Source organism: Melanerpes formicivorus, unplaced genomic scaffold (assembly GCF_026170545.1).
Source record: "Melanerpes formicivorus ecotype bairdi unplaced genomic scaffold, bMelFor1.0.p_v2 SCAF_18, whole genome shotgun sequence".
NCBI lineage: Eukaryota > Metazoa > Chordata > Aves > Piciformes > Picidae > Melanerpes > Melanerpes formicivorus.
Genome location: NW_027142370.1, coordinates 13,827,573 through 13,855,081, shown reverse-complemented (window position 1 = coordinate 13,855,081; position 27,509 = coordinate 13,827,573). Strand labels below are relative to the sequence as shown.

The 27,509-nt window shown below is 54.1% G+C and overlaps 1 protein-coding gene across 2 annotated transcripts; it reads right to left on the bottom strand.

The window, feature by feature from the left end:
• Positions 1-350: 350 nt before the first annotated feature.
• PANK2 (pantothenate kinase 2) lies at positions 351-27,281 on the bottom strand. Of its 2 annotated transcripts, none has more exons than XM_068149680.1 (7): positions 26,990-27,281; positions 10,338-10,690; positions 8,283-8,536; positions 7,553-7,729; positions 5,847-5,970; positions 2,885-3,010; positions 351-1,382 (listed from the first exon to the last, which is right to left on the bottom strand). In XM_068149680.1, the coding sequence occupies exons 1-7, from the start codon at positions 27,189-27,191 to the stop codon at positions 1,332-1,334; spliced, it is 1,287 nt and encodes a 428-aa protein (XP_068005781.1). In that variant the 5' UTR covers positions 27,192-27,281; the 3' UTR covers positions 351-1,331. The 2 variants fall into 2 exon arrangements, with proteins under 2 accessions (XP_068005781.1, XP_068005782.1); XM_068149681.1 differs by lacking the exon at positions 26,990-27,281 and adding an exon at positions 11,702-11,760.
• Positions 27,282-27,509: the final 228 nt, after the last annotated feature.

Below are 27,509 nucleotides of genomic sequence, written 5' to 3'. Positions count from 1 at the left end.
CTCCTCCATGCTGGGGTCTCATGGAAGCCCACTTCACCCCACGGGTGGAAGGACAGCTTCTACCCACAGCTGAGCTGCTGAGCTGGAAAGCCAGAGCACTGTGCTGCAGAGAACATGCTGAGCCTCTCCGCTTAGGGTACACCATCAAGGGAGGGTGGAGGTGGCTCTCCAGAAGAGCAGCTCCTCACACTCCCTGCCTGCAGAGCAGCTGAAGTGGTGCTGCCAGCATGGGCTCTAGAACAGGAGCACTCTGCACTACAGATCTCCTTTCCCCTGGCCACTCCAGGTCCAACCTGTGTTACCAAAGAGCAGGAGCCATGGAAGGAAGATGAGACAACAAAGCCTGGGCATGCTGCTTCTCTTCTGCAAACTGCTGCCCACTGCCAGCATCTCCACTGGGGGCAGGCAACCTTTATTCACAGCTCATTCAGCCAGCTCCAAGCCCACAGGGTCTGCAGGGGCTCCAAACAGCAGCACTCAGCTGGCAGCTGGCTGCAGGGTGGCGTGCAGGGAACACATGGACAGGGGCACAGGGAAACAGAGAGGCTTCCCCTGGAGCTACAGCCAGGTAAGGAGTGCACAGTGGGGCATGGCAGAGAAGACCCCCAGTGTGGGACTGGAGGAAGTGAGCTCTTTGGTATAGTTATGTGGAACCAAGTTTTACAAGAGAGAAAGGACAACCAAACCAAAAGCCAAGACTGCTTGATCCTCATGTTTGCTGCTGGTGGGTCTCCAGGTGGGAGGCTGACAGACTCCTGAGGGGTGCTGTGGTCTGCACAGGCTGCCACAGGCTGAACTGGGAACCAACCTGAGACACAGGCTTTGTGCCTCACCTTGTCCCTGGCACACAGCAGGGAGGAACAGCAGGGAGGGGCACAGGAGCTCCCTGACAGCCTGGTGGTGTCCAGCAGGAAGGGGCACAGAGGAGCAGAGGTGCCAGTGCCATGCTGCTCCCTCTCCTACACAGACACTTTCCTTCCATGTGCAAACACAAGCCACTGCAGACACTCAGCACCCACAGGAACCTCGATGGAGTGCACAGCTGCTGTGACATCCCCACCACTGGGCATAAACAGGGCTCTCAGGTCTCAACCACTGGACACCTCCCTGATGGATGCTGCAGACACAGCTGCCACCTCCAGTCAGCACATCCAGGTACAAAGTCCTCTGGCCAAACTTGTACTGCCATGGAAGGTGGCTTCACAGACACAGGGAGCAGTCCTTGCCTTCTCAGGGTGGCTCCCACTCCACTGAGCAGTCACTGAGCAGACACTGGGCTTCAGCAACACTGGAACTGCCCCAGGACTTCACAGGGGCAGCTCTGCCCAGGGTCAGGCTGAATCCAGGAGTTCCAGGAGAGCACCAACTGCACCAAAATACCCCTGAGGAGCAGAGAGGAATGGCCATTAACAACTCCAGCATGGCACACACCACACTCCATGACAATGGGCTCACACCCTTGGGGCAGTCTGAACAACCTGTAAAGGAGGATGGAAAAAAGGGCTCCAGGCAGGTGGGCAAGAAGCCAACAGCCTGGCCTGTGTCAGAACCAGTGTGGCCAGCAGGACCAGGGCAGGGATTGTCATAGGATCAATAAGGTTGGAAAAGACCTCAGAGATCATCAAGTCCAACCTGTCACCCAACACCTCAGGACTACTAAACCATGGCACCAAGTGCCACATCCAATCCCCTCTTGAACACCTCCAGGGATGGGGACTCCACCACCTCCCTGGGCAGCACATTCCAATGGCTAACAACTCTCTCTGGGAAGAACTTTCTCCTCACCTCCAGTCTAAACCTCCCCTGGCACAGCTTGAGACTGTGTCCTCTTGTTCTGGTGCTGGTTGCCTGGGAGAAGAGACCAACCCCCACCTGGCTACAACCTCTTTTCAGGTAGTTGTAGAGAGCAAGAAGGTCTCCCCTGAGCCTCCTTTTCTCCAGGCTAAACAACCCCAGCTCCCTCAGCCTCTCCTCACAGGGCTGTGCTCCAGGCCTCTCCCCAGCCTTGTTGCCCTTCTCTGGACATGTTCAAGAGTCTCAATGTTCTTCCTAAATTGAGGGGCACAGAACTTTCCCTGCACTCAGCACTGGTGAAGACACACCTTGAGTACTGGGTTCAGTTTTGGGCTCAGCACTCCAAGAAGGACATTGAGGCCATGAGGAGCATGGCCAGAGAAGGCCAATGAGGCTGATGAAGGGTCTGGAGTGCAAGTCTTGTGAGGAGCAGCTGAGGGAACTGGGGTGGTCTATTCTGGAGAAGAGGCTGAGCAGAGACCTCATTCCCTTTATTGCTTCCTGAAAGGAGGTTGGAGCCAGGTGGGAGTTGCTCTCTTCTCCCTAGTAACAGCAGCAGTGAGAGGACATGAGGAAATGGCCTCAAGCTGCACCAGGTTTAGCTTGGATAGTAAAAGAAGCTGAAAAGGTTCTCAAACACTGGAGCAGGCTGCCCAGGGAGGTGGCTGAATCCCCATCCCTCGAGGTGTTTCAAAGGAGCAGAGATGTGGTGCTGAGGGCCATGGCTCAGAACCACACCTGGCAGAATCAGAGAATGGTTGGACTGGAGGATCTTCAAGGCCTTTTCCCACAGCAATGATCCTATGCTGACAAACCAGAGCCTAGCTCTGCTGCCATGCTGGGAAGCAGAGCTGCACAGAATCAGCTGCTCTGTCAGGAGGCTTAGCAGTTCACAAGCAGGATGAAACTGGTAGCAGGCCCTTCTCTGGTGTGAGCCTGCAGTGGGTGCTGCAGTGTGGCTGCAGCGGCACAGCCCCGGGCAGCTGCTGCACACCCCGCGTCACCGACAGCTGCAGCCCCCCACCCGGCTGCTTCACCAGGAGCTGCCCCTTGCCACGCTCATTCCCATCCATCTGAAAGGTCTTCTCACCTCATGCTCCAGGAAAAGTGCTTTCAGCTGTCCCTTGGACCAGTAGTCCAGAGCATAGGCCAGGAGCCTCATGGAGATGGTGTTGATGCGCAGGAAGTTCCCCACGAACACCACGCGGTTGATGTTCTGCAGCGAGGGGGCACAAAACAGAGCCATCAGAAGGGAGGGGACCTGCTGCTCACGGGGTGAAAACTCCACCTGGGAGTGAGAACAACCTCATCAGCTTCAGCAAGAGCAAGGGCAGGGTCCTGCAGCTGGGTGGAGGCAATCCCAGGCACAAATCCAGGCTGGGCAGGGACTGGCTGGAAAGCAGCCCTGAGGAGAGAGACTTGGGGGTGCTGGGGGAGGAGAAGCTCAACAGGAGCTCTCAGTGTGCACTTGCAGCCCAGAAAGCCAATCAGATCCTGGGCTGCAGCAGGAGAAGTGTGGCCAGCAGGGCAAGGGAGGTGATTCTCCCCCTCTGTTCAGCTCTGCTGAGACCCCACCTGGAGTATTGCCTCCAGTTCTGGAGCCCCTATTCCAAGAGGGATGTGGAGGTGCTGGAAGGTGTCCAGAGAAGGGCCAGGAGGATGATCAGAGGGCTGGAGAACCTCTCCTGTGAGGACAGACTGAAGGAGTTGGGGCTGTTCAGTCTACAGAAGAGAAGGCTCCGAGGTGACCTCATTGTGGCCTTCCAGTATCTGAAGGGGGCCTACAGGAAGGCTGGGGAAGGACTTCTCAGGATCTCAGGGAGTGATAGGACTGAGGGGAATGGAATGAAGCTGGAGGTGGGGAGATTCAGGCTGGAGGTGGGGAGCAAGTTCTTCCCCATGAGAGTGGTGAAGCCCTGGAATGGGTTGTCCAGGGAGGTGGTTGTGGCCCTGTCCCTGGGGGTGTTTAAGCCCAGGCTGGATGAGGCTCTGGCCAGGCTGATCTAGTGTGGGGTGTCCCTGCCCATGGCAGGGGGGTTGGAACTAGCTGATCCTTGTGGTCCCTTCCAACTCTGACTGATTCTATGATACTAAGAAACAAGTGACACCTGTAGTACCTTTACAACAGCCCTGGGCAGCTTTTCAAGTCCATTTTCCAGTGGGGCTGGATGACAAACTCTGAAAGCAGAGGGAAGCCTCCAGCTGGCACTGCACCAACCAGACCCAGGGCAGTGGCATCACCCTGAGGAGCTGCTCTGGCAGCCAAGGAGCCCAAGGGCCACAGTGAGCAGGGATGGGAGCTGCAGAGGGAAGAGTCACCAACCACTTGCAGCTCCATGAACTTAGAACTGGACTCAAAAGAGCGAACATGAGACAACTGTGAGTTGGGCTGGGCTCTGGCAGCAGCCAGAGATGGGCTCAAGGTCAGGTGAGAGATAAGGTGCCCTGGGAGAGGACAGAGACACTGCAAGACAAAGAACTGCTCAGCACTGGTGAGGCCACACCTGTAACACCAGCTTCAGTTTTGGGCCCCTCACTCCAAGAGGGACATTGAGGTGCTGGAGCATGGCCAGAGAAGGGTCTGGAGAAGAGGGCTGGTGAGGAGCAGCTGAGGACACTGGGGTGTTTAGTCTGGAGGAGGCTGAGGGGAGACCTCATTGCTCTCTACAGCTCCCTGAAAGGAGGCTGCAGTGAGGTGGGGCTTGGTCTCTTCTCCTACAGAACAAGCAACAGGACAAGAGGAAACAGCCTCAAGTTGCAGCAGGGCAGGTTTAGGGAGAACATTAGGAACAATTCCTTCCCCTTGAGGGTTGTCAAGGCCTGGATCAGGCTGCCCAGGGCAGTGGTGGAGTCCCCATCCCTGCAGGGGTTTCAAAGCTGTGCAGATGTGGTGCTGAGGGACATGGTCTAGTGGTGAGCTGGCAGTGCTGGGTTCATGGTTGGGACTCAATCAAGTGATGAAGTTGAAGCTTCCTTGTTCTCCAACAAGAACCTAATTTTCATTCTGTGAAAACATGGGTTTGGGTTGGAAAGGATCTTAAGGATCATCCAGTTCCAATCCCTCTGCCACAGGCAGGGACACCTCCCACCAGCCCAGGCTGCTCAAGGCCTCCTCCTACCTGGCCTTGAACACCTCCAGGGAGGGTTCCCCCACAACCTTCCTGAGCAACCTGTTCCAGTGTCTAGCATCCTCACTGCATAGAATTTCTGCCTAATCTCCAGTCTGAATCTGCCCTCCTCAAGCTTAAATTTCCTCCAGCCTAATTTCCAGTTCCTCCTCTTTCCAAGGTTCAAGTCCCATCTGCTCCTTCACTCAGGGATTTTCCTTCTCTCCCCATGGTCACCAAAGCTCTCCCCAAGCTACTCAGCACCCTCTTGACACCCAGAGCAGGGACTCAGCAGCTGCACTCTGGGCAGCACTGCTGGGGATCTCTTGCTTAACTTCAGCAGTAATGAAGATAAATGATGGGCATCTGCCAACAGCAGCAGAAGTCAGGAGGATCCTTCCCCCTGGCAGCTCCTCCCACAGGAGCAGGCTGGCAGTGAAGAGCACTCCTCTGTTCTTTCATAGCCCTGTACAATGCTGCTTGACATGAATGCAACAAGGCAGCACTGTAAAGAAGCTGAAAGCCCAGAGGCACAGGAAGTGGTGAGGCCTGGCCAGGAAATGGACAGCAACTGGGATCAACAGCACAGGAGAGGTTCCAGCCCCTGCATCCCTCAGCCCCACCCTTCCTTCTCCCTCAGCCCCCACAGCTGTTGTTCATCACAGGCCTAGCACTCCTCCAGTTTAACTCCTGACCATCCAGAGGACCTCAGCAGACCAAGCCCTACCTCACACCCAGCTGTTCAGCCAGCAGCACAACCACCTGCCTCAAACCACCCAGACAAGCGAGGCCAACATGTCCTTAAGACTCCAAAACCAGGGAAATCACCCCAAAAGCTGAGCACAACCACCTCCAGAGGCACTTCCAGGGAAAGAGGGACCTGTGTGAGAGCAGCACTGAGGTGATGCTTTGGACAGAAGCACTGAATGGCCTCTGCTGCAGTACCTCATTGAGGGCACACATCCGTGCTATGGAGCCAATGTTGTTGGTGATGGTTATCAAGGTGGCCTTGGCAAGGTCCTCTTTGCTGACAGATTCCCTCTTCTCCTTGCTCATCATGTTTCCAAAGCTGTAAAGACAGTTTGAGGGTTAAAGGTCCATCTGCAGCAGATTTGCAGGAGAAACAGAGACCTGCTCATTTAACCCAAGTGACTCATCTTCCAGTGTCTCTAACTTGAAAATGACTTCTCAATCAAGACAAGTATGGCCAGCAGGTCTAGGGAGGTTCTCCTCCCACTCTGCTCTCCCCTGGTGAGACCACACCTGCAATCCTGTGTCCAGTTCTGGGCTCCCCAGTTCAAGAGGGATAGGGATCCTCTGGAGAGAGTCCAACAGAGAGCTAGGAGGATGATTTGAGGACTTGAACATCTCTGCTATGAAGAAGGGCTGAGAGAGCTGGGCCTCTTTAGTCTGGAGAAGGCTGAGAGGGGATCTGATCCATGTCTAAATAGCTGAGGGGAGGGTGTCAGGATGAAGGTGCCAGGCTCTTTTCAGTGGTGCCCAATGATAGGACAAAGAACAGTGGGTACAAGCTAGAGCACAGGAGGTTCCACCTCAACCTGAGGAGGAGCTGCATTGTTATGAGGCTGGAGCATTCAACTTTATTCCAGCTTGTCCCTGAAAATGCCACCATCCCTAAAGGTGTTCAAGGAAAATGTGGCCATGGCACTTTGGGTCATGGCTTGATGTTGGACACAGTGATGTTGGACTTGATGATCTTAGAGGTCTTCTTCAACCAAAACAGTTCTATGATTCTATGAAACACTCCTCTGCCATGCAGAATCATAGAATGGTTTAGGTGGGAAGGCACCTCAAAGATAATCTAGCTCCAACCAGGGTCACCTCCCACGAGCCCAATGCATTCCAGGTGGCTCAATGGATCCCAGATCAATGTCTGTAAATAGCTGAGGGGAGGGTGTCAGGATGAAGGTGCCAGGCTCTTTTCAGTGGTGCCCAATGACAGGACAAGGAACAGTGGGTACAAGCTAGAGCACAGGAGGTTCCACCTCAATGTGAGGAGGAGCTTCATTGTTATGAGGCTGAGAGAGCCCTGGAGCAGGCTGCCCAGAGAGGCTGTGGGCTTTCCTTCTCTGGAGACTTTGCAAACCTGCCTGAATGTGTTCCTGTGTGACCTGCCCTAGGTGATGCTGCTTCAGCAGGGGGGTTGAACTCAGCGACCTCTGGAGGTCCTTTCCAACCCCTACCACTCCACCATTCTCAGTAATTTACATCTGGCAAGACAGAACAGCAGAAGGAATGGTTGGTCTCCAAAGACACACCAATCCAGCTTTTCACCTCTGCATTAGAATAGAATAAACCAGGTTGGAAGAGACCTTCAAGATCATCGTGTCCAACCCATCAACCAATCCAACCCACCTAAACAACTAACCCATGGCACCAAGCACCCCATCAAGTCTCCTCCTGAGCACCTCCAATGATGGTGACTCCACCACCTCCCTGGGCAGCACATTCCAATGGGCAATCATTCTCTCTGTATAGAACTTCTTCCTAACATCCAACCTGAACCTCCCCTGGCGCAGCCTGAGACTGTGTCCTCTTGTTCTGGTGCTGGCTGCCTGGGAGAAGAGACCAACCCCCACCTGGCTACAACCTCCAGGGAAAATAAAGCCCAAGCCCAGGCAGGTCCTCACCTGGAGGCTACAGCCCAGCCTGGCAAGCCGAAGCGCTCGTAGTCTCCCCCGTAAATGTCCCGCACGAGTTTGTCCACTTTGGTGCTGTCTCCCTGAGATGCCATCTCCAGGGCTTCTTCAAAGGTGGAGCAGCCAGTAAGAAGGCAGCAAAGACCAAAGAAGGTTCCTCCCCCAAGGCTGCAACAGAAAGAGAAACAAAAGTCATCCACCTTGCTTCCAGAGAGACAAGGACAAGGGCTCCTTCCACTGACCGCTCAGCTATCCCCTCGGGTTAGGAGAGATGTTGAGGTGCTGGAAGGTGTCCAGAGAAGGTGGGGAGAGGTCTGGAGCACAGCCCTGTGAGGAGAGGCTGAGGGAGCTGGGGTTGTTTAGCCTGGAGAAGAGGAGGCTCAAAGGAGACCTTATTGCTCTCTACAACTACCTGAAGGGAAGTTGTAGCCAGGTGGGGCTTGGTCTCTTCTCCCAGGCAACCAGCACCAGAACAAGAGGACACAGTCTCAAGCTGTGCCAGCGGAGGTTTAGGCTGGAGGTTAGGAAGAAGTTCTTCCCAGAAAGAGAGACTGTTTAGGAAGAGACTGGATGGGGTGCTTGGTGCCATGGTTTAGTTGATTAGATGGTGTTGGGTGATAGGTTGGACTCAATGATCTCAAAGGTCTTTCTGGTCTATTCTGTTCTGCTCTGTTCTATTCTGTTCTGTTCTTTACCCCCCCCCCCCACCCCCAGCACTCACCTGGTGCCTGTAACCCGTTTGTAGTTGTCCTTTGAATACACAGCCAAAATGCTGACCCCTGAGCCAATGTTGACCAGAAGCAGAGGGTAGGGGTTCTCCAAGTTGAAGGGGAGCTTCTGACATCGCTCAGCATCCGTTGGGTTTTCAAAGTAGTAGCACTCTGAGTGCCCATTGAAGCCAACTGAATCGATGTACAGAACCCCTTTGATAAGGCAATCGAGCTCGTCCAGCTTACACAGCTGAAGGTCACCTATCTGGGGAGGGAAAGAAGCAAGAAAGGAGAATATTCAAGAAGCACACAGGGATCTGAAGTGTTTCTGATCAGGGCTAGCAAAATGCCTTCACTGCCAGCTGAACTTAGCCACCTCCAGCACTCCCTGCAGTGCTGAGCACAGGAGAGCTCTGCCCTTCTCCACACACGTGGATCAGCAGCTGCCTGGGTGGGAAAGAGGCAGGAAAAAAACCAACTTGGTCCACAGATGGACATCAAGAGAATCCTATCCACTTCCAAGGGCCTGATTCAGGTCCTGAATGTGAGGACCAGCAAGGAAAAGTGAGGAGGGGCTTCATGTTGGACAACACAACCTCCCAACACCCAGTTAAAAATGGAGGAAGTTGGGAAGGTGCTGAGGGCCATGGTTTAGTGGTGGAGTTGGCAGTGCTGGGTCAAATTGGACTTGATGATCCTGAAGGGCTTTTCCAACCAGTTTATGAAACAGTTTCCCCCTCATGTCACTGCCTCAGCTGCACAACCCCCCTCCATTTAGTGCATTTTTTCAAGCCCTGCTTAAATCAAGTATTTATCACACATTTTTCACTTATGAACAAGAGCCCAGCTTACACTGAAGCCCCATGATGATCCCAAATCCCACCCACTAACCAACCTCCTCTCACCTTCACTGACCACCACATTCAACTGAGCCTCCCCCAGCTCACTCACACAAGTGTTAGAAGCAAAACCACATGAGCAAAAGAAGGACAAAACAGATACTAAGCATGAGAAAGACAGCAATGAGAGAACAAACCCCCCCAAGGTTGAGATGAGAGATTAATAACAGAGAGAAAGTCTTGGGAGGAGCTGTGGAAGTTAGTGGCAAGAATCAGTTAGTGGCCAGGCTCACTTGGGAGCTTGATTCAGTTAGGGGCCAGATTCACTTAGGGACCAGATTCAGTCAGGGATCAGATCCACTCAGTCAGGGGCCACACTCAGTTAGGGGCTAGATCCAGTTAAGGGCCAGATTCTGTTAGGGGCTAGATCCAGTCAGGGGCCAGATATGCTTAGGGACCAGATTCAGACAGGGGCTAGATCCACTTAGGGACCAGATTTAGTCAGGGGCCACATTGAGTTAGGGGCTAGATCTAGTGAGGGGCCAGATCTGCTTAGGGACCAGATTCAGTCAGGGGCACACTGAGTTAGGTGCCAGATATCCTTAGGGACCAGATTCAGACAGGGACTAGATCCACTTAGGGACCAGATTTAGTCAGAGGCACACTGAGCTAGGAGCTAGATCTAGTGAGGGGCCAGATATCCTTAGGGACCAGATTTAGTCAGGGGCCACACTGAGTTAGGGGCTAGATCTAGTTAGGGGCCAGATTCAGACAGGGGCTAGATCCACTTAGGGACCAGATTTAGTCAGGGGCCACACGGAGTTAGGGGCTAGATCTAGTGAAGGGCCAGATTCAGACAGGGGCTAGATCCACTTAGGGACCACATTTAGCCAGAGGCCACACTGAGTTAGGGGCTAGATCTAGCGAGGGGCCAGATATCCTTAGGGACCAGATTCAGACAGGGGCACACTGAGTTAGGTGCCAGATGCAGTGAGGGGCCAGATGCAGAGGCACACCAGCTGTGCCGCCTGGAAAGCCGGTGTCCCGCCTGGAAGCTGCAAAGGGGACTCCACACACCGGTCCCTGAGCCGAGGGCGGAAGGTCAGGCAGATTCCTTCCCCAGCTCAAGGCTGAGGCGAGGTTTCAGAGGGAAAGCTTCCTAGCTGCAGGCCGCTCACCCAACTCTCACTCCCAGATGCCAAGGGGATAGAAGCCAAAGATGCCTACTGTGCGGAAGTCCTGCTCAAATTTGTAGGCCCCGCCTCCCGTGGCACATAGGGCGGTGTGGAGGCTGGAGAAGTGCTTCTGGCTGCCCATGTGAATGAAAGCAGGCATGTCATGGGTGGGGAAGCGAATAAAGTGCAGATTGCCTTTGCGCCCGCAGAGCGTCAGCTCCCGCAGCTCCAGGTGCACGTCCCGGATGCCCGTCGCGCCGTAGGCCACGTTGGAGGTCAGGTACTTGCGGATGCTTTTCAGGTTCTCCACCTCCTCCTCCTCCTCTTCAGCTGTGATGTCCTTGGGTTCAAAATACACCAGCTTGACCAAGGTGCCCCCGATATCCAAGCCAAACCAAGGGAAGGCTGAAAGAGGCAACAAAAACAGTAGGAGGGTGAGATGCTGTCATACCGGCTGCTAAACCACTGCACAGGTCTGCTTGGAGAAGCCCCTAAGGTCATGAATCCAGCCTGCAACCTGGCCTCTTCAGCCCCAGCCACACACCAGCCCCTCCACTCAGAGAAACACAGAGTTGGTTTGCTTGGAGAAGGCCCCTAGGGTCATGAATCCAACCTGGCTTGTTCAGCTCCAGCCACACACCAGCCTCTGCACTCAGAGAATCATAGAATTGGTTTGCTTGGAGAAGACCTCTAGGGTCATGAATCCAGCCTGCAACCTGGCTTGTTCAGCCCCAGCCACACACCAGCCTCTGCACTCAGAAACACAGAATTGGTTTGCTTGGAGAAGACCTCTAGGGTCATGAATCCAGCCTGCAACCTGGCTTGTTCAGCCCCAGCCACACACCAGCCTCTGCACTCAGAAACACAGAATTGGTTTGCTTGGAAAGGCCCCTAGGGTCATGAATCCAGCCTGCAACCTGGCCTCTTCAGCCCCAGCCACACACTAGCCTCTGCACTCAGAGAATCATAGAATTGGTTTGCCTGGAGAAGACCTCTAGGGTCATGAATCCAGCCTGCAACCTGGCTTGTTCAGCCCCAGCCACACACCAGCCTCTGCACTAGAGAATCACAGAATTGGTTTGCTTGGAGAAAGCCCCTAAGGTCATGAATCCAACCTGGCTTTTTCAGCCCCAGCCACACACCAGCCTCTGCACTCAGAAACACAGAATTGGTTTGCTTGGAGAAGACCTCTAAGATCCTCAAGTCCAACAGTTAGCCTAAGACAGCCATGGCCATTAAACCATGTCCACTCCCCTCCAGGGATGGGGACTCCACCACCTCCCTGGGCAGCCTGTTCCAATGCCTGACCACTCTTGCAAGAAAAAAAATTTCCTGATCTCCATCCTAACCCCCCCAGCACAATTTCAGGCTGTTTCCTCTTGTTCTACCACCTGATACTAGGGAGAAGGCCCTCACCTGGCTCCAGCCTCATTCCATGGAGTTGTGGAGAGCCAGAAGGTCTCCCCTCAGCCGCCTTTTCTCCAGGCTAAACAAGCCCAGGCCCCTCAGCTGCTCCTCCTAAGACTTGTTCTCCAGACCTCCCCACCAGCTTTGTTGTCCTTAAATGGTTATGAACTTGAACTGAACAAGTGTGCAGTTCCTCAGGAACTGCTGAGTGCAGGTCTGGGTGCTGCTTTCCACTTTCAAGTGGAAAACAAAGAAATAGAAGTTACCAGTTTGGTCTGCCTGTGACAAGCATGGCTGAGACTGCTCTGAGCAGGAGCACAACTCCTGCAGCAAGGCAGTGAGGGCTTTGTAGGGCATGTCACATGAGGAGAGGCTGAGGGAGCTGGGGTTGTCTGCTCTGGAGATGAGAAGGCTCAGGGGAGACCTCATAGCTCTCCCTGAAAGGAGGTTGTAGCCAGGTGGGGGTTGGTCTCTTCTCCCAGCTAACTAGCACCAGAACAAGAGGAAATGGGCTTAAGCTGTACCAGGGGAGGTTTAGATTGGATTGGACATCAGGAATAACTTCTTTACTGAGAGAGTGGTGAGGAGTGGGAATGTGCTGCCCTGGGAGGTGGCAGAGTGACCACCCCTGGAGGTGGTCAAGAAGCTGCAGAAGTGGTGTTTCAGGATATAGCTCAGTGGTCATGGACGTTGAGTTATGGTTGGGCTTGATCATAGAGATTTTTTTGCAGCCATAGTGATTCTGTGATTCCTCTGGTGAGGTATCACAGTATAACTAAGGTTGGAAGAGACCTTGAGGATCATTGAGTCCAACCTGTCCCCACAGACCTCATGACTAGACCATGGCACCAAGCGCCACATCCAATCCCCTCTTGAACACCTCCAGGGATGGTGACTCCACCACCTCCCTGGGCAGCACATTCCAATGGCGAACGACTCGCTCAGTGAAGAACTTCCTCCTCACCTCGAGTCTAAACCTCCCTTGGCACAGCTCGAGACTGTGTCCTCTTGTTCTGGTGCTGGTTGCCTGGGAGAAGAGACCAACCCCTTCCCGGCTACAACCTCCCTTCAGGTAGTTGTAGAGGGCAATGAGGTCACCCCTGAGCCTCCTCTTCTCCAGGCTAAACAATCCCAGCTCCCTCAGCCTCTCCTCACAGGGCTGTGCTCAAGGCCTCTCCCCAGCCTTGTTGCCCTTCTCTGGACACATTCAAAATTCTCAATGTCCTTCTTAAACTGAGGGGCCCAGAACTGGACACAGTACTCAAGGTGCAGCCTAACCAAAGCAGAGTACAGGGCACAATGACTTCCCTGCTCCTGCTGGCCACACTATTCCTAATGCAGGCCAGGATGCCATTGGCCCTCTTGGCCGCCTGGGCACACTGCTGGCTCATATTCAGGTGGCTGTCGATCAGCACCCCCAGGTCCCTCTCTGTTTGGGAGCTCTCCAGCCACTCTGACCCCAGGTACCTCATGCTCAGCAGCTCCCAGCATTTGATATCCACACTCCAAACTCTTACAGCACAGAGTCCCCACCCCTGCTGGACGCTGCTGCCATTTTAATCCCCAGCTATTTCTACTCTCAAGTTCTGAGCCAGAGCCCAGGACAGACAGTGCCAGAGCTTCTACATCAAAGGGATGTACAAATGCTAACTAATTACAACACATTGCTGAAGTAAGACAAGGAATCTGAGATGCCCCAGGGAGACAAACCCCCCCAAATGTTTAATTGGATTCTTTTATTAGTACAAAACATGGATGTTAGTGTCAGGCCCAGCAATGCTTGCAGCTGGGGTAGATAATGAGCTGCTTGGAGCAAACATCAAGAGAAAACCCTGATCAGATGGAATCTGCCATCAGAGCTGAGGACTGGAACAGATTAATATTGCTATTAATGAGCTAAAGGATAGAGCCAGAGCTAACAAGATCTGGGGGCTCCACAGCAAACAGAAAAAGGCAGCCACATGTCAAAGCTTCTGGCAGCAGGACTAAACCCTTCTGAGTGTTTGCCAAGAGGGAAACGCTCAAAAACCAAGCTGAGTGCAGCACAGAATCCTAGAACCACAGCATGGCCTGGGTTGGAAGGGACCTCTGAAGGTCATCCAGTCCCAGCCCCTCTGCAGTCAGCAGGGACATCCCCAACTAGATCTGGTTGCCCAGAGCCCTGTTGAGCCTTGCTTTGAACATCTCCAGGGATGGGGGCCCCCATCCACCTCCCTGGGCAACCTGTTCCAGTGTTCCCACATGGTAAAGGTTACATGGTAGAGGCTACTGATGGTCCCCTGGGTTCCAGCAACATTCTTACTTGTCAGACATGAGGTGATCCTGGAATGGTTTGGGTTAGAAGGGACCTTAAAGATCATCCAATTCCACCCCCCTGCCATTGGAAGGGACACCTTCCACTAGCCCAGGTTGCTCAAGGCCTCATCCAGCCCAGCCTTCAACACCTCCAGGGAGGGGGCATCCATGACCTCCCTGGGCAACCTATGCCAGTTGTCTCACCACCCTGTCAAGAATTTCTTCCCCATCTCCAGTCTAAACCTCCCCTCTTCCAGCTCAAATCCATTCCCTCTCATCCTGTCACTACAATCCCTTGTAAAAAGTCCCTCCACAGCTCTCCTGTAGCCCCCTTCAGGTAGTGGAAAGCTTCTCTAAGGTCTCCCCAGAGCCTTCTCCAGACTGAACAGCCCCAACTCTCTCAGCCTGTCCCCACAGCAGAGGTGCTACAGCCTCTGATCACCTTCATGGCCTCCTCTGGACCTGCTCCAGCAGTTCCATGTCCTCCTGGTGCTAGGGGCACCACAACAGCATACATGACTGTGGTGGGTGGAAATTTCCCCCCACTAACACTACCACAATGACCATCTGGTCCAACCTTTCCAGGTAATAGCCTAGTTGAAGTGAGCTGGCCCAGCACCCTGCCAAGCTGAGCCTTAGAACTGCTCAATGCAGGGGAATGCACTGCTTCCCCTGGGAGGTGATTCTAAGGTCTGACTGTTCTCATCAGCAATTTTAGAATAGAATAAACCAAACCAGGTTGGAAGAGACCTTCAAGATCATTGCATCCAACCCATCAACCAATCCAACCCACCCAAACAACTAACCCATGGCACCAAGCACCCCATCAAGTCTCCTCCTGAACACCTCCAGTGATGGTGACTCCACCACCTCCCCAGGCAGCCCATTCCAATGGGCAATCACTCTCTCTGTATAGAACTTCTTTCTAACATCCAACCTGAACCTCCCCTGGCACAGCCTGAGACTGTGTCCTCTTGTTCTGGTGCTGGCTGCCTGGGAGAAGAGACCGACCTCTGCCTGTCTACAACCTCCCTTCAGGTAATTGTAGAGAGTGATAAGGTCTCCCCTGAGTCTCTTCCTCTCCAGGCTAAGCAACCCCAGTTCCCTCAGCCTCTCCTCACAGGGCTGTGTTCCAAACCCCTCACCAACTTTGTCGCTCTTCTCTGGACACCTTCCAGCAAGTCAACCTCCTTCCTAAACTGAGGGGCCCAGAACTGGACACAGGACTCGAGGTGTGGCCTAACCAGTGCAGTGTACAGGGGCACAATGACCTCCCTGCTCCTGCTGGCCACACTGTTCCTGATGCAGGCCAGGATGCCATTGGCCCTCTTGGCTGCCTGGGCACACTGCTGGCTCATGTTCAGCCTACCATCAACCAGCACCCCCAGGTCCCTCTCTGCCTGGCTGCTCTCAGCCACTCTGACCCCAGCCTGTAGCACTGCATGGGGTTGCTGTGGCCAATGTGCAGAACCCAGCACTTGGATGTGTTCAATCTCTTGCCCTTGGACTCTGCCCATCTGTCCAGCCTGTCCAGGTCCTTCTGCAGAGCCTCTCTACCCTCCAGCAGATCAACTCCTGCCCCCAGCTTGGTGTCACCAGGAAATTTACTGCTGATGGACTCAATGCCCTCATCCAGATCATCAATAAAGATGTTAAAGAGCACAGGGCCCAGCACTGATCCCTGGGGCACACCACTGGTGCCTGGCTGCCAGCTGGATGTGGCACCATTCACCACCACTCTCTGGGCTCAGCCTCCAGCCAGTTCCTAACCCATCGCAGTGTGCTCCCATCCAAGCCATTTCTTCTGGAGTCCAATGGGACTCTCCCCAGCAGCAACTTGTCCCCATCAGCCCTTGTCTTTTCCATGGGACTCCTTCTAAAAAGGGAGTCTCCAACCTGCTCCTAGCCACCCTTTCTGTACTGGTATGTGGCACTCATCATGTCTGGAAAGCCCCAAACCTGGCAGGCAAGTGTACATCTGAAGACCATCTTCTTATCTTCCCAGCAGTGCAGGGTTGCTGCTGCACAGAGCAGGGGCAAAAGGCCCTCCCAGAGGACTGCAGATCCCCAGGGCTGCAGCAGCCATGCCTTACCCAGTTTATTTTTAAACCAGGCAGTTGTTTCTGTGTATTTACACAGAGGCCACCCCCCAACCATCATCAAAAGAAACCTTCAGAGAAGACACAAACTCTATTTTAGGAGGCACTTCCAAGCTCCAATCACTCTCTGTTTCTGATGCATTTACTTCAGACAAGAACAGAAGTAAAAATAGCTGCTCATGAATGAGAGGAAAATCTGAATCAGGGCCCAACTGAGAAAGAAAGCAGGAGCAGTTCAAGGGCTTTTGTGACGACAGCTTCCCATTCTGCACTCCTTAAATGAACAGCAGGATTGCAAACTCCATCAGCATTTCAGGGTGGAAAGTCTGCCAAGCACTGTAACCAGAGAAAAGTTCAGCAGATGTAATTGTCAGGGGTTAGGGTGGCCACCCAGACCAACCTCCCTGCCCAGACTGACAAACAAACCAGGATGCCCAGTCAGGTTTCCAGTATCTCCAAGCATGAAGGCTCCACCACCCCCGCTGTGCAACCTATACCTGGTGTTCAACTGCCCTCACATGCTCCATCCACAATCAGGCAGCCTTCCTTTCTTACATCAGAGGGTTTGATCAGCCTGATCTGGGATAGAATCAGAGAATCATTTCAGTTGGAAAAGATCACTGAGTCCAACCATTCTCTAACTCTGCCAAGCCTGGTGCTACACCATGTTAAGTACCTGGGAATGGGGATTTAATCACCTCCTTGGGCAACCTCTTGCAGTGTTCCACCACCCTCAGTGGTCACCAACCCCAGTTTTCCCATGTTCAGCCCTGCACTGGCTCTGCTAGAGAACCAACAAGCTCTAGGCAGGGAAAGGAAAAGGCTTCCTAGAGTACTCAGCCACATCCTCTCCTCTCTGTGTGGTCATAGTATCATAGTATCAGTCAGGGTTGGAAGGGACCACAAGGATCATCTAGTTCCAAGCCCCCTGCCATGGGCAGGGACACCCCACACTACATCAGCCTGGCCACAGCCTCAGCCAGCCTGGACTTAAACACCTCCAGGAACAGGGGCCTCGACCACCTCCCTGGACAACCCATTCCAGGGCTTCACCACTCTCATGGGGAAGAACTTCCTCCTCACCACCAGCCTGAACCTCCCCACCTCCAGCTTAATTCCATTCCCCCTAGTCCTATCCCTACCTGAGATCCTGAGCAGTCCCTCCCCAGCCTTCCTGTAGCCCCCTTCAGATACTGGAAGGCCACAATGAGGTCACCTCAGAGCCTTCTCTTCTCCAGACTGAACAGCCCCAACTCCTTCAGTCTGTCCTCACAGGAGAGGTGCTCCAGCCCTCTGATCATCCTTGTGGCCCTGACGTCCCAGAATCCCTTCCCAGAAGTTTTCCACTCTGAAAGCACTCAGCTGTTTTGTCATCTCTGCTCTGAAGAAGGATCACTTCCAGAAAGCTCATGTGCTGGTGCCAGGAAGCCTCTTGAGATTTCTGGGCTATATTCCTTCCTGTCAGGACACGCCAGGTTTCTTCTGCATTGTCCCTTTGTTTGTTTGTTTGAAAGCCTCCACACATTTCAAGGCAGGAATCCTCTCCCTGGCCCCACTTTGCCAGGCTACACAAGGGTGAAAATGGGGAGGGTGAGGTCTTGGGGTGCAGCAGCAAAGTATCCAGGATCCAAGGCATGGAGCCCTACTGCAGCCACGTAACTGGAAACACCACATGGGTGGCTTCATCACCAGCTCCTGGGCTTCCACTTCAGAGCAGACACTCAGCTGCTGGGACATGCATTTTTCAGCAGGGTAACACCAGCTCATTTTAAAGTTGGTTGTGAAGTCCACACACCAAACTCCTCCATTCAGGGATGCAAATCCTCCAGACTTCCAGGTCCCTTCCAACTCAAACCATTCTATGATCTTAGGGCATGAAAAACACCACCCTGGTCCAACAGTTTAGGAAGGCTTCCCAGCTGTATATCAAAAAGCCAAACAAAAGACACCAGCTGCTTAGAAACTTCAACCCAGATCCTTCTCAGTGCCCTCAGGAACCTCCATTCTTAATACCTACACATTTCCCTTTATTCAGGTGTCACAGCTGCCACTGACCTGGCAGAACACCCAGCAGGGGGTTACACCACACCAGTTATCCACTGCCTGGCACAGCAGAGGACACAGCTAACAGGGAGACAAGAAGGATGCCTGCAGAGCCAGGTGTAAACTCTAGTCAGGCTGGGCTCAGGCCTCAATGGTCTTGACTCAGCACTGGGCCCACTAAACCCCAGCTGGCCCCCAAAGGAGCAGCCAGCCTCCAGGCCCCTGCATGCTGGCTGCACACATCCCTGTGGAAAGGCTCTGCACAGAGCAGCTGGTGCTCTCCATCTGCCAACAGCTCAGCTCTACCTCCAGCCACTCACCAGGGATAAATTCTTAAAGATAGCCTATTAAGGTAATTAACTTAACCCAAATGATTCTTAATTATGCATCCTCCATTATATACATCCCAGCCACAGGTGGAGAAGCCCAGCAGGCAGCATGCTAGCTCCAAACTGAGTACTTCTTCACCACGTTATGCAGAGAAATCTGCACAGATCACCCAGGGCAGGGACAGAACTTCCCCTCCAAGCCCCTTTTTTGTAGGAGAGGAGGAGATTATTTCAGCAGCCTGGAGAAGTGCTGGTTTGTTCCTTGCACTGCCAAGAAGTCAGCCAATGTGAACATGCAGGGCAGCAACAGCTCTGCCCCAGCCCAGAACTAGAAAAATCTGTGCCTCCAACGGCAGGAAGGAGGAAGCTCTCCTGGCTGAACGCCAGCACCATCTGCTACTGAGATTTCTCCTCAAACTGATTTTTTTTTTCCCCCAGCACCTTCAGCACAGCTGAAAGGCACCCAAAGATCTCTCCCTTTTAAGCCTCTGAAGCATTTTCTCCCACAGAGCTGCTGCAGCAGACGGCAGAGTGAGAACTGGTGGCATGCGGCAGCCTCTAGGCAGCCTGGTGGCCGCTTTTTGTCAGGCAGAAGCTTCTGCTGAAATAACCAGCGTGAGAAGACACCAGCCTCAACAGCCAAAGCACAAAAAGCAAATGCTGCCCCTCTTCACCACCTCTCCCCGCTACCTGGAGCCCTCTGTGCTGGGGAAGAGCCCTGCACGCTGCCTTTCCAAGCGCTCACCAGCCAGAACGAGGAGGAGGGCGAGGAATCCATCAGCAGGGCAGTGCTGCACGAACCTCTGGACTCTCCTCTGGCCCAGCACCTTCCAGGAAGTGTTCAGCCTCTCACTGGGTGGTTGGGCACTTGCAAGAAAGGGAGGAAATCCTCTTCTCAGGCCCTACAAACCCTGCTGCAGCCTTTTCCTGAGAGCAGCTCTCTCTTGCTTTGTGAGCACAATAAGAGGCACCAAGCCTGCTCTCAAAGGTGGTGTAAGGGAAAACAAGCACAAGGTGCTCAGAGTGGAGAGCAGTGCAAGAGGGACGGGAGGCACTGGTGAGGCTGTGGAGAGCAGTGCAAAAGGGACTGGAGGCACTGGGGAGGCTGTGGAGAGCAGTGCAAAAGGGACTGGAGGCACTGGGGAGGCTGTGGAGAGCAGTGCAAAAGGGACTGGAGGCACTGGGGAGGCTGTGGAGAGCAGTGCAAAAGGGACTGGAGGCACTGGGGAGGCTGTGGAGAGCAGTGCAAAAGGGACTGGAGGCACTGGGGAGGCTGTGGAGAGCAGTGCAAAAGGGACTGGAGGCACTGGGGAGGCTGTGGAGAGCAGTGCAAAAGGGACTGGAGGCACTGGGGAGTGTGGAGAGCAGTGCAAAAGGGACTGGAGGCACTGGGGAGTCTGTGGAGAGCAGTGCAAAAGGGACTGGAGGCACTGGGGAGTCTGTGGAGAGCAGTGCAAGAGGGACTGGAGGCACTGGGGAGTCTGTGGAGAGCAGTGCAAAAGGGACTGGGGGCACTGGTGAGGCTGTGGAGAGCAGTGCAAGAGGGACTGGGGGCACTGGTGAGTGTGGAGTGCAGTGCAAAAGGGACTGGAGGTGCTGGTGAGCCTGTGGCAGCACTCAGCAGATCAGGCACACAACACTGAGCTTGTTCACTGCCCTTTGCTCCCCTAACACAACACAGCAGCAGTGCTCAAGCATCTCACAGCCATTCCCCCCCCCCCCCCAATGAAAACACAAAACTTCACCTTCTGGCCTGCCAAAGGATTGTTTTCCCTTGCAGAAGAACCTCTGCACAGAAGCTTTTATACACACAACACACACCCAGCTCTTTGCCTTAACAAACAGACCTCCTCAAAGGGGCAGATCTCTGGGTATGCCACAGCACCACGAGAGCAGCCTGCTCACCAAGGGAAGAGCTCACAGCTCCTAGCAAATAACCTCAAGGAGCTTATGCTGCCACCTCGCCTTCATCTTCAAGTCCCTCTCAGAAGTGGACTGCAAGGTCTTCAGGGCAAGAAAAACAGATTGCAGCAAGGAAAAGATAATGTCTTCATTTGTTATGCAAATCACTTGATGAAACTGAAGGCTGCATAAATTCATTTAACAAACCCAACCCTCACCAGGCTGCTCCTGAAAGCTGCCCCAGTGTCAAGATGAAAGAGATGATATAATCAAAGACCTCCACGGTGGATTTTCTTCACACAACACACAGCTCAGGCTGTGTTTCAGCCTCATCCTGAAGTTATCACCCAATTACCCCAGCAGCTAAAACGATTAGCCTGGGGAGGAGCAGCAAAGGCTGAGGGGTTAAGCCCAGGGTATGGCAGCAACTCTAAACATCAGCTTACTCTAAACTATTCAACCTATTTGCAGAGCATTCCACCCATGGAAATGTTACAGCTGGCAGGGAAAAAAACCCAACATCATACTCATCAGCATTTCATGTTCAAGTGACACTGCACATCTTCCCATCTCCAAAACCAGGCTCTGCCAGAAATGCACATTTCACACCCAGCCCCCCCCAAAAACAGGTATTGGAAAACAAAACAATCAGAGATTAGCCTCTGTACTGCACCAGGTGCTGCCAAAACAGCCTTTGCTTGGCACCTCTGCTGGGACACTGTACACTCAGACTCATAGAATCAGTCAGGGTTGGAAGGGACCACAAGGATCAGCTAGTTCCAACCCCCCTGCCATGGGCAGGGACACCCCACACTACATCAGCCTGGCCACAGCCTCATCCAGCCTGGGCTTAAACACCTCCAGGGATGGGGACTCAACCACCTCCCTGGACAACCCATTCCAGGGCTTCACCACTCTCATGGGGAAGAACTTCCTCCTCCCCTCCAGCCTGAATCTCCCCACCTCCAGCTTCATTCCATTCCCCCTAGTCCTATCACTACCTGAGATCCTGAGCAGTCCTTCCCCAGCCTTCTGGTAGCCCCCTTCAGATCCTGGAAGGCCACAATGAGGTCACCTGGGAGCCTTCTCTTCTCCAGACTGAACAGCCCCAGCTCCTTCAGTCTGTCCTCACAGGAGAGGTGCTCCAGCCCTCTGATCATCCTCCTGGCCCTTCTCTGGACACCTTCCAGCACCTCCAGATCCCTCTTGGAATAGGGGCTCCAGAACTGGAGGCAGTACTCCAGGTGGGGTCTCCCCAGAGCTGAGCAGAGGGGGAGAATCACCTCCCTTGCCCTGCTGGCCACACTTCTCCTGATGCAGCCCAGGATCTGATTGGCTTTGTGGGCTGCAAGTACACACTGAGAGTCTCTCTCCTCAGGGCTGCTCTCCAGCCAGTCACTTCCCAGCCTGGATTTGTGCCTGGGATTGCCTCGACCCAGATGCAGGACCCTGCCCTTGGTCTTGTTGAACCTCCTGAGGTTGGCTTGTGCCCACCTCTCCAGCCTGTCAAGGTCCCTCTGGATGGCCTCCCTTCCCTCCAGCTGTCTGCTGCACCACACAGCTTGGTGTCATCAGCAAACTTGTTGAGGGTGCACTCAATGCCACTGTCCATGGCACCCACAAAGATGTAGAACAAGCCTGGTCCCAGGACTGATCCCTGAGGGACTCTGCTTGTCCCTGGCCTCCACTGGGACATGGAGCCATTGACAGCCACTCTCTGGGTGCAGCCATCAAGCAAGTTCTGTTTCCATCTAGTGGTCACCCATCACACCCATGTGTCAGCAGTCTGGAGACCAGAATGTGGTGCAGGACAGTGTTGAAGGCTTTGCTCAGCTCCAGGTAATGGTCCAGAATGTAAAGCAATAGCTGTGTTCTGCCTTTGTGGTGTGTGTGTGGTGGGTTGAAGTTCCCCCCCCAGCATTAACTTTGCCAGACCAACTCAGTTAGAAGCAAATGGGAGCTGTATTTACAAGCCAAAACTATGCTCTGCAATGGAATGCAAACAGCAGAGATCAGGAAAAGAGAGAGAATTGTTTAGGTACAGCCTGGTTTATGGCAGCTATTTCTCCCATGAATTTGTTTAGAATCATCTTCAGTTTTCCTTTTTACACCCAAGAGTGATTGATTTATATTTTTCTGCTCAAAATCTGTAACTAAGTTTTAAAGGCACAGCCTACAACCACCACAAGCAGGTACCAGATCAAAGAGTCAATGAATGGCTCAGGTTGGAAGGAACCTCTGAGATCATTACTCCAACCCCCCTGCCATGGGCAGGGATGCCTTTCAACTAGGCTTGGTTGCTCAAGGCCTCATCCAATCTGGCCTTGAGCATCTCCAGGGAGGGGGCATCCACCTCTCTGGGCAACCTATTCCACAGTCTCACCACCCTCATCCTCAGGAACTTCTCCCTAGGATCCAGTCTAAACCTACTCTCCCTCAGCTCCAAACCATTCCCCCTTGTCCTGTCTCTAGACACCCTCAGGGAAAGTCCCCTCACAGCCTGCCTGTAGGGTCCCTTCAGGCATTGGAAGACAGCTCTAAGGTCCCCCCCAGAACCTTCTCTTCTCCAGGCTGAACAACCCCAGCTCCTTCAGCCTGTCCTCACAGCAGAGGTGCTCCAGCCCTTGGATCATCTTTGTGGACCTCCTCTGGACTCCCTCCAGCAGCTCTGGGTCCTTATGCTGAGGACACCAGAACTGGAGGCAGGATTGGAGGTGGGGTCTGAGCAGAGCAGAGTCAAGGGGCAGAATCCCCTCTCTTGCCCTGCTGCCCACACTGCTCTGGCTGCAGCCCAGCACACAGCTGCCTGCTGGGCTGCATGAGGCACTGCTGGCTCCTGGGGAGCTTCTCATCAACCAACACCCCCAAGGCTTTGTGTTCAGGGCTGATCTCAACCCACTCTTCACCCTGCCAGGATTTGTGCCAGGGGCTGGCCCAACCCAGATGCAGGACCTTGCACTGTGCCTTGTTAAACCTCAAGCACTGGCTCACTTTTGAAGCCTGACAGATGCTTCTGAATGCCATCCCTGCCCTCAAATGAGTCCATGGCACCACACAGCTTGGTGTCATCTGCAGCCTTGCAGAGAGTGCACTCAGTCTTACTGCCCACATCACGGACACAGGTGTTAAACAGCACTGGACCCAGCACAGACCCCTGAGGAAGCCCAAATAAAGGATTCAAGAACGGGTGAGGACATGTTTGGGGTTTTTCAAACCACAGATGCATGCATTGCCAGAAAGTACTTGCAGGATGTTCTGCTGGATGCTTTAGGCACAGAATTAACTGCAATTCATGAACACCCTGCAATGCAACTACCCTTTATGCAACTTACCTGCTCTCCCCTTTTGTCCAGCAGTGGAGCATCATGGAGGATGCCTGGCCAGAGCACCAAAACAAGCTTGTTTGTTTCCAGACCACTAACAATCAGGCTGTAGAAAGGAGCAGCACACTTGGGCAAATAGCCTAAACTGCTCTCTGCCCAGGAAAGCAGGTTTGCAGGAAGGGGCAGAGAGCAGTGCAGCAGCACAGGAGAGAGTGGAGGGAAGGGGAAAAGGGAGAAGCTGATGAATTTGGACTGCTGACCTGTTTCTCTTAGCACAGAAAAGATTCATTACAATAAAACACTCTCCTGTTCATGATGCCTGGCACTTAACCCTGCCCACAGCAAGGTACCTTAAATGTAACATGAATAACCTCTTTACTGATGTGGGGCATTGGCAGTCCAGTTTGTAAGTGTAGATTCCATTCATGGTGCTGATAATTCACTACCAAAAAGGGACTCTTCTGTGCTGCCCCTGGAGCTGACAGACCTTTCTCAGTATTACCATGTCTGCCTTTACTAATAACCCCAGCAAGCCCCCTTCACATCCCACCAGCCCCACAGCCCCCAAAGCAGCTCAGAACTCCCAACAGATCTCTGCTTCACAACATTTTCAAGGACACTTCTCACTCCCTTCCAAGGGCAGCAGTGTCCTTGACTTCTCCTTCTGTTACCTGTGGCATACTGAAAACCGTGGCATCTGCCACAAAGCTCTTCAGCCGCTGTGAAGCACACCCAGAAGCATCTAACAGCCCAAGATGTAGCTCAGACGTCAGCAGCACTGCTGCAGGTTGGGTTATTGCAGACCTACCCCATCTAATTCCCCTCAGCCTCAGCCCCAGCCCTTCCCTGATGCCTGCAGTGAATCAGCCCTCGCTGCACATTGCTGGCGCAGAGCGGCAGCTCGGGAGGAAGGAAGATCACGAGCTGGAGCTGCAGCCCACTGAAATCCTTTCATTCCTGGGGAAGCAGGGCTCATCTGCCAGGGCATCTGCCAGCACAGGCTGCAAGACAAGCTTCAAGGTCACCGAGCACATTTGCCACATTCCAGCAGCAGACAAGTGGGAGCTAAATTAGGGCATTTTTGATCAGCCGCCCATTAGGCAGCCTGCTTTCACTGGGGCTAGCTTGAATCTTGAGGTGGGATCCAGCATTTCAACTTCACAATGTAATTTAGCCTGACATCAGGCATTGTCCCTAGTAGGGGACAAAGCTTGCTTCCCCACATCGCTCTTCCAATTACCACAAGAATCACTGTAGGAAACGATCCTGAATCACGTTCCACCGACCTTCCAGACTGGATCCCAATCCTGTCTCAGAAGCTGCCAGAACATTTGTTTTCCCCAAAGCATCCCACACCAGCTTCTGCCTTTATCTTCACCATGACCTTCACCAGAAAAACCTCAGCAGCCAACCTCAGCCTGCGTTTTTCACAGGAGACACAGAAACTGCCCCCGAGCAAGGCAGAAGAGTTCTCATCACCTCATGCACAGCTCCAAGCCCACCCTCATTTTCATACCAGAGATGTACATTCCCCTCCAGCTGGCTGCACCCTATTAACCAGCAGGTCTCTAATTAACAACCCCACAGCTCCCACTGGTTGGTTTTGCTGAATTCCTTAGAAGAGCAGCCATGGAATGGGATTTTTGCAGAGTCTGTTTTGCCGCATCTAAACCACAGGATGCTCACCACTGCTGCTGTCATTACAGCCTTCTACAGAAGAGCTCTTTCTCCCTATCAATTCTGGGGCAAGCAGGGTACCCCACAATTACCTCCAGTATTTATCTTTGAATTGCTAATCATTGCCTGGAGCAGGATGGCTCCTGTAATCCAGCACGGTCTGGAAATGAAAGGGAGATGCGAAGGGACGCAGGTCGGCGCAGCTGCATGGCGGCTGCGTGAGCATCGCTGAGCTGCGCTCCCCTGAAATGCTTGGATGCAAGAAGCATCCAGCTTAATCAAATCTCTGGAAGGCTTTTAAGGTGTAGTTCCTCTTTTTCCAGACTAAAGGCAAAAGAGAAGCTTCCTTTTTTCCCAGCCACTGGAAAAAGAGGAAGAGCACTACTGAAAATGCCATTCATACGGCGGCGGTGATGTCTCGGCACCATCAGCCAACAGGCTGAGCCCTGCTACGAGCCACAGGAAATCCTGCTCCCTGCTGCCAGCCTGGGCAGGTAATGGGGACCACAGTGATGCTGTTTCATTGTCAGGGGATGGCTCAAGGAAAGGGCTCCAGCACAAATGAAGAAATAATCCCTCAGCTGCACTTCAAACATGGCTGAAGCAAGTCCCCAGCCACAGTCACCTGAGCAGCAGCCCCTGCGGCTGCCAAGATGAAGGCTGCCATCCATTTTGCACTTAACCTGCTCCTGACGTGGCGGCTGGGAGCCTGGCTCAGGGGACAGTGTTCTGCTTATGGAGCCTGGGTCAGGCTGCTCCCAGTCTGCCAAAGTGGCGTGGCTCTCCCTTTCCCACATTTACACCGTTCTCTTTGCTCCCTCTTGTTTTCTTCCAGCAGTGCCCAGCCACACAGCCCTCCTTCACCCCCTGGCTGTGGCTGAACCCCTTCTGTCTGTCCAACTGTGTCCTCACCAGTGACCTTCCCACATCCTCCAGTCTAAGGTCCCCAAGTCGGGCTACTCAGCACCCACCACAGCCCCATCAGCCCAGGCACCATCTCACCTTCAACCTCACAGAGCTCTTGTAGCTTGTTGTCTCGTGCACCCTAACATTCTGAGCCCATGCCACTGTCCCACCATGTCTTCAAACCTGACATACTGAGCCCATCACCCCCCTACACTACATCTCCAGATTGGCCACGCTGGACTCACTGCATTACCCTGCTGTGATGTCCCCACACTGGCCACGCTGGACTCACAGCATCACCCTGCTGTGATGTCCCCACACTGGCCACGCTGGACTCACACCATCACCCTGCTGTGATGTCCCCACACTGGCCACGCTGGACTCACACCATCACCCTGCTGTGATGTCCCCACACTGGCCACGCTGGACTCACACCATCACCCTGCTGTGATGTCCCCACACTGGCCACACACCATCACCCTGCTGTGATGTCCCCACACTGGGCCCATCACCACGCCCTCCCTATGCTAGCCCAGTGTCCCCGTTCCCCCCATTAGAGAGCCCACCGCGCCCAGCCCCACCCCTCGTGACCCCGCCCCGCGCCCCGTCCCAATCTATCCCATCGCCCCGCCCCTCCCCAAGGCCCGCCCCCACCGCAGACCCCGCCGCGCCCCCCCCCCCTCTTTCCCGCTCCCCTTCCGTTCCCGTTCCCGCCGCACTCACGCGGGCGGTTCTTGCGGACCGAGTCCCGGCGCTGGTAGCTGACGGAGCCGCCTCGTTCGCGCGGCTGCGGCCCTGCCGCGCTGTCAACCCCCGCGGCGCCACTGCTCCGCCGTCTCTGGGCTCCGGCCTCGGCCGTACCCGCACACCCGCCCCACCGCCGCGGCTTTTCCTCCGCGCCGCTGCCATTGCGCAGCGGCTCCATCCGCAGCGCGGCCCGACCCCATGGGCCGCCCGCACCGCCGCACCGTGCCGCGCTCCTCAGCCGCCGCCGCAGACACCGCCGCCAGCGCGCCTGCTCCTAACGGCCCCCTGCGCCGGGGCGGGACAGCCTGTGAGGGAGCCACCAATCCCTGCTCTCCGCCGCACGGAACGACAGGCGGCTTGGCCAACAGCAGGCAGGGACTGGACGTCCGCAGACCATCAAGCCCCTCCTCCGCGCTCTGCCGCGGAGAGTGACAAGCGCGGCTGCCCAGTCGAATGCGAGAGTTCAGAACAGGGCGGGCAAAAACTGGCCCGCGGG